Source organism: Lepidochelys kempii, chromosome 2 (assembly GCF_965140265.1).
Source record: "Lepidochelys kempii isolate rLepKem1 chromosome 2, rLepKem1.hap2, whole genome shotgun sequence".
Classification (NCBI taxonomy): domain Eukaryota; kingdom Metazoa; phylum Chordata; order Testudines; family Cheloniidae; genus Lepidochelys; species Lepidochelys kempii.
The window spans coordinates 40,880,644-40,891,701 of NC_133257.1; the positions used below are offsets into that span (position 1 = coordinate 40,880,644).

The 11,058-nt window shown below is 43.1% G+C and overlaps 1 protein-coding gene across 3 annotated transcripts in view; it reads left to right on the forward strand.

The window, feature by feature from the left end:
* Positions 1 to 9,245, forward strand: part of STK3 (serine/threonine kinase 3) — a 294,979-nt gene extending 285,734 nt beyond the window's left edge. For all 3 annotated transcript variants that reach the window (XM_073330478.1, XM_073330481.1, XM_073330480.1), the window contains one exon: positions 6,026 to 9,245. In XM_073330478.1, the coding sequence (XP_073186579.1) occupies positions 6,026 to 6,184 (159 nt within the window). In that variant the 3' untranslated portion in view covers positions 6,185 to 9,245. The remainder of the gene's footprint in view (positions 1 to 6,025) is intronic.
* Positions 9,246 to 11,058: the final 1,813 nt, after the last annotated feature.

Below are 11,058 nucleotides of genomic sequence, written 5' to 3' on the forward strand. Positions count from 1 at the left end.
AGACCCCACCACCCATTCACTCCATCCCCCTCTCCCTCTGTCGCTTGCCCTCCGCCACCCTCACTCACGTTCACTGGACTGGGGCAGGGAATTGAGGTGTGGGAGGGGGTGAGAGCTCTGGCTGGGGGGCCGACTCTGGGGTGGGGTTGGGTATGAGGGGTTTGGGGCATAGGAGGGGGCTCAGGAATGGAACAAGGGGTTGGGATGCTAGAGGGGGTGTGGGCTCTGGGGAGGGTCAGGGGTGGGGCAGGGTTTGGGGTGCGGAATCTGGGAGGGAGTTAGGATGCGGGAGGTGGTTCTGACCCGGGGAAGGGGGTTAGGGTGCAGGAGGGTGTTCGGGGTGTGGGCTCCAGCTGGGCGGTGCTTACCTCAGAGAGTTCCCAGTTGGCGGTGCAGCAGGGCTAAGGCAGGCTCCCTGCAGCTCCCGCAAGTGTCCGCCATGTCTGGCTCCTAGGCGGAGGGGCAGACAGGCGGCTCTGTGCAGTGTGCGCTGCCCGCACCCACAGGCACTGCCCCTGTAATTCCCATTGTCCATGGTTCCTGGCCAATGGGAGCTGCAGAGACAGTGCTGGGGGCGGGGGACAGCACACGGAGCCTCCCTGGCCGCCCCAGCGCCTAGGAGTCGGATATGGCAGCCACTTCCAGGAGCCACACAGAGTCAGGGCAGGCAGGGAGTCTGCACCACCAACAAGGCTTTTAACAGCCCTGTCAGTGGTGGTGACCGAAGCCGCCAGGGTCCCTTTTCGATTGGGCATTCCGGTTGAAAATTATCTATTGTCCTCAGATTTAAGAAGTTAGACAAGCCTATCTGGATTACTGAGCTCCTAGAGGTTATCTGCATTTTAAAAGCTATCAAAATATAATTTAAAGGCTTTTTGGTTTCCCATGGCCTTCATGGCTGAATGCATAAGAACTCCTTTCTCTTCCTACTGATGTTGGTAGCCCTAAGAGATTCTCAACAGCAAACTACATGGTAAATTATTTATGGCCATTTAAATTGTGAGCTGTTTGCAGTTAGAACTAAATTAAAGCATCCACCTCCATTGCTTTTAGAGTTGGAATCAAGAGGAAATGTTTCCTGTTTAACTACCTTTAAATTAGTATCTTGCAAAATTGAAGCCTTTTCCATTCAGAGTTGTCCCCTCTTCTAATAGTAGTGCAAAATTAGAATGGTTTCAATTTCTTAGAGTTTTTTCACTGTAAAGTAATTGCTCAAGGAATTTTTTTATCAGGTAAAGCAGCAATACACTGCTTAATCACACAGGGCTCTATTCAACAAAAAACAGGATTTTTGCCTAATCCTGTATAAATGTTGATGGTAATCTTGATAGAAGAGGCTTTTCTGCCTCCGTCAGTTGATCTTTAGACTTTGCTGATCATTCAGTTTGCTTTTTACCCAAACAGAGAGAAATTTCATGAAATATTTCCCATAATTTAAAAAAAGGGAAACAAAATAAAACTATGTAAACTGAATTACTTGTGAATAAAATGAGTTTGAAAGACCTCTGTGAGACATCAAAAATGTGTTTAAAACAACATAATGTGCAGCATGCTTCATTTTGAGGGATGTCACTCATTTTAATCCCAGTGACTTACATGCCACACAATATAGGTGTTTCCTTACTTTCATTGTTGAAAATTGCTTGCATCAGATAGAATCATAGAATATCAGGGTTGGAAGGGACCTCAGGAGGTCATCTAGTCCAACCCCCTGCTCAAAGCAGGACTGATCCCCAATTAAATCATCCCAGCCAGGGCTTTGTCAAGCCTGACCTTAAAAACTTCTAAGGAAGGAGATTCCACCACCTCCCTAGGAAACGCATTCCAGTGTTTCACCACCCTCCTAGTGAAAAAGTTTTTCCTAATAACCAACCTAAATCTCCCCCACTGCAACTTGAGACCTTTACTCCTTGTTCTGTCATCTGCTACCACTGAGAACAGTCTAGAGCCATCCTCTTTGGAACCCCCTTTCAGGTAGTTGAAAGCAGCTATCAAATCCCCCCTCCTTCTTCTCTTCCGCAGACTAAACATCCCAGGTTCCCCCAGCCTCTCCTCATAAGTCATGTGTTCCAGTCCCCTAATCATTTTTGTTGCCCTTCGCTGGACTCTTTCCAATTTTTCCACATCCTTCTTGTAGTGTGAGGCCCAAAACTGGACACAGTACTCCAGATGAGGCCTCACCAGTGTCGAATAGAGGGGAACGATCACGTCCCTCGATCTGCTGGCAATGCCCCTACTTATACATCCCAAAATGCCATTGGCCTTCTTCGCAACAAAGGCACACTGTTGATTCATATCCAGCTTCTTGTCTACTGTCACACTTAGGTCCTTTTCTGCAGAACTGCTGCTGAGCCATTCGGTCCCTAGTCTGTAGCGGTGCATTGGATTCTTCCATTCTAAGTGCAGGACTCTGCACTTGTCCTTGTTGAACCTCATCAGATTTCTTTTGGCCCAATCCTCCAATTTGTCTAGGTCCCTCTGTATCCTATCCCTACCCTCCAGCGTATCTACCTCGCCTCCCAGTTCACTGTCATCTGCACACTTGCTGAGGGTGCAATCCACACCATCCTCCAGATCATTAATGAAGATATTGAACAAAACCGGCCCCAGGACCAACCCTTGGGGCACTTCACTTGACACCGGCTGCCAACTAGACATGGAGCCATTGATCACTACCCATTGAGCCCAACAATCTAGCCAGCTTTCTATCCACCTTATAGTGCATTCATCCAGCCCATACTACTTTAGCTTGCTGGCAAGAATACTGTGGGAGACCGTGTCAAAAGCTTTGCTAAAGTCAAGGAACAGTCAATGAACCAGGTTACTGAGACAACAGAAAGTTAGTTACCCTAAAGGAACAAATCCCACAGCATTTTAAGTTTCCTGCATGGCTAATTTTTTATGTACCTCACTTAGCATCTTTGTCCCATGTCGTATCACATGTTTGGGCCTTGGCAGGTTTTTAGGTATGCTATGTAGTACTTTTAGTACAAGTGGAAGCCAAGAAGTAATTTATTTGAGTTAACCAAGGAAGCTTATATAAAGGTCAGAACGGTAGTTGTATGCAGTGTTGTTGTAGCTGTGTCGGTCCCAAGATATTAGAGAGACAAGGTGGTGAGATAATATCTTTTATTTTCTCTCTCGCCAACAGACATCCCATCTTGTTTCTAGAATGATACTTAGCAGTTTGGGATATCATGGCAAAATGATTGTTTTATATAGCGTTCTATAAACACTGATACAATAGCTTTTCTATGGCTATGCCTGCTTCAACTCACCTGATGTCAGATACAAGCCAAATCTGCTTTCTTTTTTCACATGAAGTGCCTTGCTTTTTTATATTCACTTCTCCCTTCCAGTGTTCAGAGTGGTATCCACTGATACACACAAGTATTCTAATGGCTTAGATCCCTTCAGTGACATGACTGAGATCATTCTGAAAATCCCTCATTATTTGGATCTTGAAATTCTCTTTTTTCAAATCTGTAATTTCCAGCCTAGCTGTCTGTGGTCTTCAAAGTGCATTTGTTTTTGTTTACTTGTTCTGTTTCTGAGATTTAAATAAAAATGCACCCGTCACATTTCTCCCTGGCCGCACATACAAAATCTTTTGTACAGCAGTAGATGATCGGTCTCAAACGATATATAAAGAGACCCAAATCCTCTTGGTGTGTTTATAGTGACTATCCAGAGAAGGCAGCTGAGTACCCAAGTCAGAGGCAGGGCAGACTGTAAAGATCATATGAAAACCTCATAAAGATCTGTCCTGAAAAAAAAGGTACACCCTACAGGCAAGAAATTATACTTGGATCCCATCATGTAGTTCCTTCACTTCTCTATGGATCTCCAAAGCTCTCCATCCTCTCATGGATGGGTTTCAAAAAGAAGAGTTAATTTAGAAAAGAGAGTTAGAATTTAGAAAAATAGGAACTCTCTGTGCCCCCCTTAGCTCCTGCACTTCTTCTCAGTCAGTTAAATACATGCCTATTAAGGCCATAAACCCTCCACGTTGTACCCTAGATCCCTTTACATTGAAAACCCATCCCAATCTTGCCCCCTAAAGAATATCCCCACTCACATGATTTTTAATATGTTACTTCCATTTAACAGTTGACAAGAACAGAAAAACAGAAGCTTCTTCCCTCTTTCCCCCTAAATTAATGGGTGTCTTGATGTCCTGGAAATAGTGACCACTTTCCCCCAGCCCCTTTCTGGAAGTAGGGCAGGGCAACTTATCCAACTAGATTTTACTTAATCACTTCACTCAGTGGAAGCCCAAGTAGCGAGATGTGCAACCGGGAAAAGAATCCTAGCCAACAGGCTGCAGAGCACATTTGGGGTGCTCTGTGGCCACTGCTGCAGCCTTGGATTTTCATAGTTGAAGATCTGTTGGCCCCAAATGACTCCTTTGGTTAGAGTTTGGTTCTGAGGCACACGGGGATGTGCACCCTGGCTTGGGGCTACAGGTATCCTCCACCTGGCTCTTTCTGAAGAAATGACAGAACTGTATTTGTTCTGCTTTGTCCCTGTGGAGGTGTGGGAAGGAGGGTAGGATTGACCCTAATCAGTAACTCTTCCTTGATCTCTCATTTTCACAGAAACTTTAATGCTAGTATTGTCTTGCATGACATACTGCTTGTTTTCCTCTGTTTCTTGTTTATGGTTTTTTATTAGTTCCTGCACCAGTTCTCTTTGTGTCTAATTAAAGTTCTGACACTCCATTTTTCTTTACTACCATGTGTGATATAGTGTATTAGTACTAGTCATAACACAGGGAGAGGGACTGTACATAGCAATAGCAGTGTGGTTAATTCGTATGCTTCAGATGCTGATAGAGAAATCAAAAGTAATATTTTATTCCCCAAGGAAAATAGATTAGACTGTATTGATGAAAAATTGCCCAGGATTCATGAACTCAATATTGACTCATAAACAGGCTCATTCAGGAAATGTGTTGTCATTTTTTTTCCTGACGTAGGCAATTATTAGGTGGTGTGTTTGTTCAGTATGTCAGAACATTCATTTACATTCAAACAAAATGTAGACGGTCTCTTATTAGGGTGGGCCTTTATGTAATTCATTAAATTCCTTCTGCCATCTGAACTGTGGTGATGATCTTCACAACCAGCGAAGGGCAGTTGGCACAAAAAGGACTCTGACAGGAATGTGAAGGGCAGAAAGACACCTTGCTGCCTCAGGGCAATAAAAATGAACTTCACCATTATTTGTTTTCAGTTATGAAACTATGAACTGTGGATTCTTTCCAGCAAGCAGAGGCATGGAAAGGAATGCCTGCAATGCTCCACTAGCTGGCCAGAATCCAGCTTTGGTTCGTCACACCAGTCAGCATGCAAATGAGTCGATTTCTTTGTAAATAGCCTCATTATTATTAATTTTTAAAGGACTCCTGAGCCATTAACGGCCCCATTAATGTTCTAAGAAAATGTTAATGTGCTGCTTAGAAAGAAAAGAGGTTGATTATAACTAACTCCTTCCCATGAGTTCAGGATGTTGTTTCCTATATTATTTATACACTCTGTTGGCAGTTTGCCCTGTGTAGATATGGCAGTGATCCATTGAGGAATACGAGAGCCTTTTAATTCTTATCAGTAGGTACGTTTGACTGTCTGGCATAGTACTATTTGTGGATGTTGTCTATCTTAGAATTAGGGCTTCCACGGGAGACTGTAGCTCAACTAGTCATTTTTGATTGGGTGTGGTAATTATCCTGGATACCAGCATATCCGTAGAATTACATCCATAAATTGGCATGCATGCTTTTTACAAACTGATTCAACATAAGGCATATGTCCATGTGCAGGGTACACTGAAACTACTTTGTATCAGATGTAAATGGGAATGTAGGTACTTCCATGCTACTACACTAGTTGCTATTTTTAATACTTTGTTTTCACTTTGCCACGGTAAATTAAACGAATGATTAGTATTAACAGTTATCAATCTTTTGTTTGTTGTTGGAAGCAATTTCATTAAACAGCTTTGCTTTCCTGTTTGTTATTTACAGTTAAAAAACCTAAGTTTAGAAGAATTGCAAATGAGGTTAACGGCTTTGGACCCTATGATGGAACGAGAAATTGAAGAGCTTCGTCAAAGATACACAGCGAAGAGGCAGCCGATCCTGGATGCAATGGATGCAAAGAAACGAAGGCAACAGAATTTCTGAATCTGTCTTACTCTCAAAGATAATGCTAGTAGTCAACATGGACACTTGTTAAATTGTAAATCTGAAGGAATCCTATAGTTGTGAGAGGTGTTTTTAAAACTTTAAATTGTGCTTCATAACCAAGGAGCAGTGAAAGAACATGTATATGGTGTTCAGCAAAGATGGTGGAACACAATTAAACTCTTCTGTGCGTTTACCACACTTCTATTTTCAAATATTTAATGTAATAGAAGTGTAATCTGTTACTTTCTTGATCCCCCTCAGCTGTATAGTGGTAACTGTGATGTACAATGGGAGAGTGTTTAGGATACCTGGAAGATTTTGAAGTGTTTCATGATTGTGCAGCACTACAGGGCCTTATGTTGCAATATATTTTTCTCCCATTTAGTAGCATATTTATTATATACTCGTAGGTGATTGTATTTATATTTATGCCCATTTACTTTTTAAAACTTGGTGGGGGGGGTCATTAGGATAGTTGTGGTGGAGAGCAGGGTCAGGTTAGTTTAAATTGAACATGGGAATGCAATAAAAAAGAAACTCACTGCCATATTAAAGCCTGATTCAGGGCAGCATTTACACATGTGCTCAAGTTCCATTGACACTGATAAGTTAAGCATGTGCTTAAGGGCTGTCCTGAATCAGGACCTATGGCTGTAGTACACTAGAGAACATTCATGTAAGGCCCAGTTCTGTCACCCTTCCTTACATTGAGTGCTCTCCTCCTACTACGGAAGGAAACAAGTGCCTACTTAGTTTTAATTTTTCTATAGGGCAGGAGAAGCAACAAGTGCAGTCACACCTATGGTATATACTTCTAGTTGCTATTGCAATTCTTACATTCTGACCAGTTTCAAACATCATTCTGCACCATTGTTTTGTAATAAAGCAACAGCTACACTTTTTGACCAGTGTTTTTTACCTGGTTGGTTTGTAATATGATTTTATTTGTTGGTGTTCTGCATTGTAGACATGTAGCTGCAAGGGACACTAATTTAAAAGCCAAAGAAAATCAATGGAAAACCTGTATTAATCCATAATAAGTCTCCAAAAGAAGCAAAGTTTTGCAGTATTCCTAATCCTGCATTCATTGAACACTCAAAATTCCCATAGTCTTCCGTGAGAGTTTTGGGTGCATAAGGAATGGAGGACCAGGCTCTTGTTAATATCTGTGTCCATTTTTTATCTCTGGTTCATGTGTGTAAATATATGGTAGGTGAAATATATCACATTGCAATAAATACATCAGTCATTTGTATGAAAATGTGATCCACTTTCTGAACCATCAACTGTGGTCACTATTAATATTAATATTGCCACAATTTTTGCCTTTTGCCTAATTAACATTATTGAGGTATTCAGATATTTCCCTAAAAGTCAGACATAATGATAATTACTTGCAAAATGCAGCTATACAGATTTTAATGGTGCCCATGGTTACTGGCATCCTTCTGTTAAATGTTTTCTGGAAGATAGTAAACATCTCATGCCTCTTGGCATTTACTATAGTCATATGTGGACCATTTATACTGAACCATGAGCCTTTGGAAACAATGCATTATCTTTAAACAGTCTAACTAAACAAGGAAAAAATAGTTTTAAACAGATCAGCATATGTCTGACCCTTCTCGGACCAATTGTATTTCTTGAGTTGTATATGGGCATTCTTATCATTTTTATTCTATGTGTGTGTTTGTACTTCCAACTTGTAAATCGTAAATTCAAATACATTTTAACTGACCCTCATATATTCCTAAATTTTTAAAAATGTGAACTGCCTTTTGCAAAGAAGGAAGGGAAGTAACCCTTAAGAGAGATCCATAAAATCTACGGTAAATCAAGATGCCCCAATATTGTGCTTTTACTGCCTCACATCTAAACAAACAATGAAGTGATGCATGGTAAAATCTAATACAGTTTATGAAAATGACAACATAGACTTCTGAATATAGACCTGTTTCAAATTAATTTCTAAATCTTTGCTTTATCTCTTTTTTAAATTCATTGATGTGTACATACAAACACAAAGATATAATATATGGAAAGAATGTATGGAAAGCTTAGAATCATCAAGAAGGAGAGAGCCTTATTTGCCCTTTCCCAATGTGCCTTGTAGGCAATTAATGTAATTGTCCAGCTATAGCCTCTCTGCATCATTTTTAATTTTCTCTTCCCATATTTTCTTCCACTTGCCCCACCAAAAATAGCATATGTTGGTTTTGTATACGGTAGCATCATCTGATTACATCCTGTGTTCAGACTTTGTGCCTTCTGGAAAATTTTCCAATTTAGTGCACACCGTGTGTAATACTTACCCAGAGGGGGTCCAGGTTAAAGGCCAGTAGACAGGCTAGAGCTTTTCTAATGATATCTGAAAGGCATGAGGGCATAAAGTGCATCTCTTCTCTATCTGCAGTCTACCTGAAAGCCACACTTTCTCTCCAAATGAAGCAACCCAACTGAATTTTATACATACACATACATAGGAGAAAAGCCAGAAGTCACGGTAAAAATTGGAAATGGAATAATCCACCTGGGATGGGGAAGTTCATGGCTTCTGAGATATTGTAACTTAGATGCAGGAATTTTCTCTGTCCAGAATTGATATCCCCCAACTAATATAAAATTCAATAACTTTGATGCCTAATGCAATGAGTGAAAAGCCTCTCAGACTTCAGGGGGAACTAGATCAGACCCTTAGTTATGTGCACGGAGTAAAACCTAGAAATAGGTTTTATATTATAGAGGGGTACTTTTATGGTTTTCTTTCCCCTGTTTATTTACTAAATTATAGCATCCATGTTCATGACCACATTTATCTCCACTGAGGAATGAGCATTTTCTATAAAGGAAATCAGGTAGCACGCTAAATAAGACATTGTAACATCAAACGTTTCAATAAATCCAGAAGAACTATGGACACATTAAGATTCAGGAAGATTCTAACCCAGCATTTTCTCTTTTTGCTGCCCATTTTGTATGGTTAAGTTTAGTACATAAAAATCTCTGGAAAATAACTACTTATCACTAAACATCTGAATAAAAACTTATTTTTCGCTTATGGGTATTGTGTTGTGTTCACTCCATCTCAAGCTAAATCATGTTCATGCTAGTTATTGACATTCACTTAGTGTGCTTTAAGTCTCAGATTTCAAAACATTGCTTTCTTTAGTGCTTGGGATCTGACTTTCAGAATTGCTGCGTACACCCAACTCCAGTTGAAGTCAGTGGTACTCAGCACCTCTGAAACCCTGTCCAGCTCAAGGTATCCACCAGGAGGTGGATAGTTTATATAGGACATAAATAGTAGGACACCCAAGTCTCCCCTGTTTGGGAATTAAAGAGCTTGCCTGGGGGTGAAAGTTCATGTAGTGTCTCTCCTGCACTGCAGCTCCTTATGCTAGACCTGTCTCGCTGCCTCTTCCCTACAAGGCTGTTGCAGTCTACAGGTGTTACTACATTGCTAGGGCTGTAGTAACCACACTACATGTGATCCCTCCCTCTCCCCCCAGAAGAAGAAAGGGGCAGATCTTGAGCCAAACTTTGTTGTATCCCACCCCATAGATACAGGAGGCTGGAGAGGTAATATTGAGAGATGCTATATGTCACAATTTCAGGGAACTGCACCTTTGCTCCCTGCCCCCCTCTCCATGGTCTGCCCCAGGGATACTCTCTTGGGGCTCAGGCCTTTATCCATCACCTTTCTCTGGGCAGGGACCTGCGTCCCTCAATGTCCTGAGCAGGGGTCAGCCTTGCTGCCCCCTTGCAGTTGCACTGTGATTATCTCTACACTAGCCTAACGTCCAGCCCCTCTGCTTTTCTTTCTTTCCAAGAGCTGTGACCAATGTAAGCCAGCGCTTATAAGTGACCAAACAGTTCTTCCAAAGCAGAGTACATTTATTTAAGGACAAAAACATCCAGAGAAAACAAAACAATAAAAAGATCAAAATGCATATTTAAATGTACCAGAAGTCACTCGTCAGGCTTTTGGGATCCTGGCAGGTTCAAGTCCTTCCAACCCTTCCTGATAGGGTTGCCAAATTTCTAATTGCAGAAAACCAAACACCTTTGCCCTGCCCCTTCCCCGAGGCGGGGCATCGCTCACTGTACCCCACCCTTGTTCACTCACTCATTTTCACCAGGCTGTGGCAGGGAGTTGGGTACAGGAGGGTGTGAGGGCTCTGGCTGGGGGTACAGGCTCCAGGGTGGGGCTGGGGATGAGGGATTTGGAGTGCAAGAGGGGGCTCCGGGCTGAGGCAGGAGCTTGAGGTGCAGGAGGGGGTGAGGGCTCTGGGGTGGGGCTAGAAATGAGGGGTTCAGGGTACAGGGGGGAGCTCCAGGCTGGGGAAGAAGGTTGGTGTGTGAGAGGGGGTGAAGGCTGTGGTGGGGGGTGTGGGCTTGGGTGGGGCTGGGGAGGAGGGGCGCGGGTTCCGGAAGGGAGTTTTGGTGCAGGAGGGTGCTCAGGGCTAGGGCATGAGGTTGGTGTGCGTGAGTGGGTGAGGGGTATGGGCTCTGGGCACACTGACCTCCGGTGGCTCCCAGGACGCGGCATCATGTCCCTCTGGCTCCTAGGCAGAGGCACGGCCAACGGGCTCTTCACACTGCCCCTGCCCACAGGCACAGCCCCCACAGCTCCCATTGGCCACAATTCCTGTCCCATGGGAGCCACGGAGTTAGCACTTGGAGAGGGGTCAGCATATGTAGCACCTGTGGCTGCCCCTCTGTCTAGGAGCTGGACATGCCAGCTGCTTCCTGGGAGCCGCATGGAGCTGGGCAGGGAGACTGCCAGCCCCGCTGTGCCACCAACCAGACTTTTAATGGCCCAGTTAGTGGTGCTCACTGGAGCCGCCAGGGTCCCTTTTTGACCAGGTGTT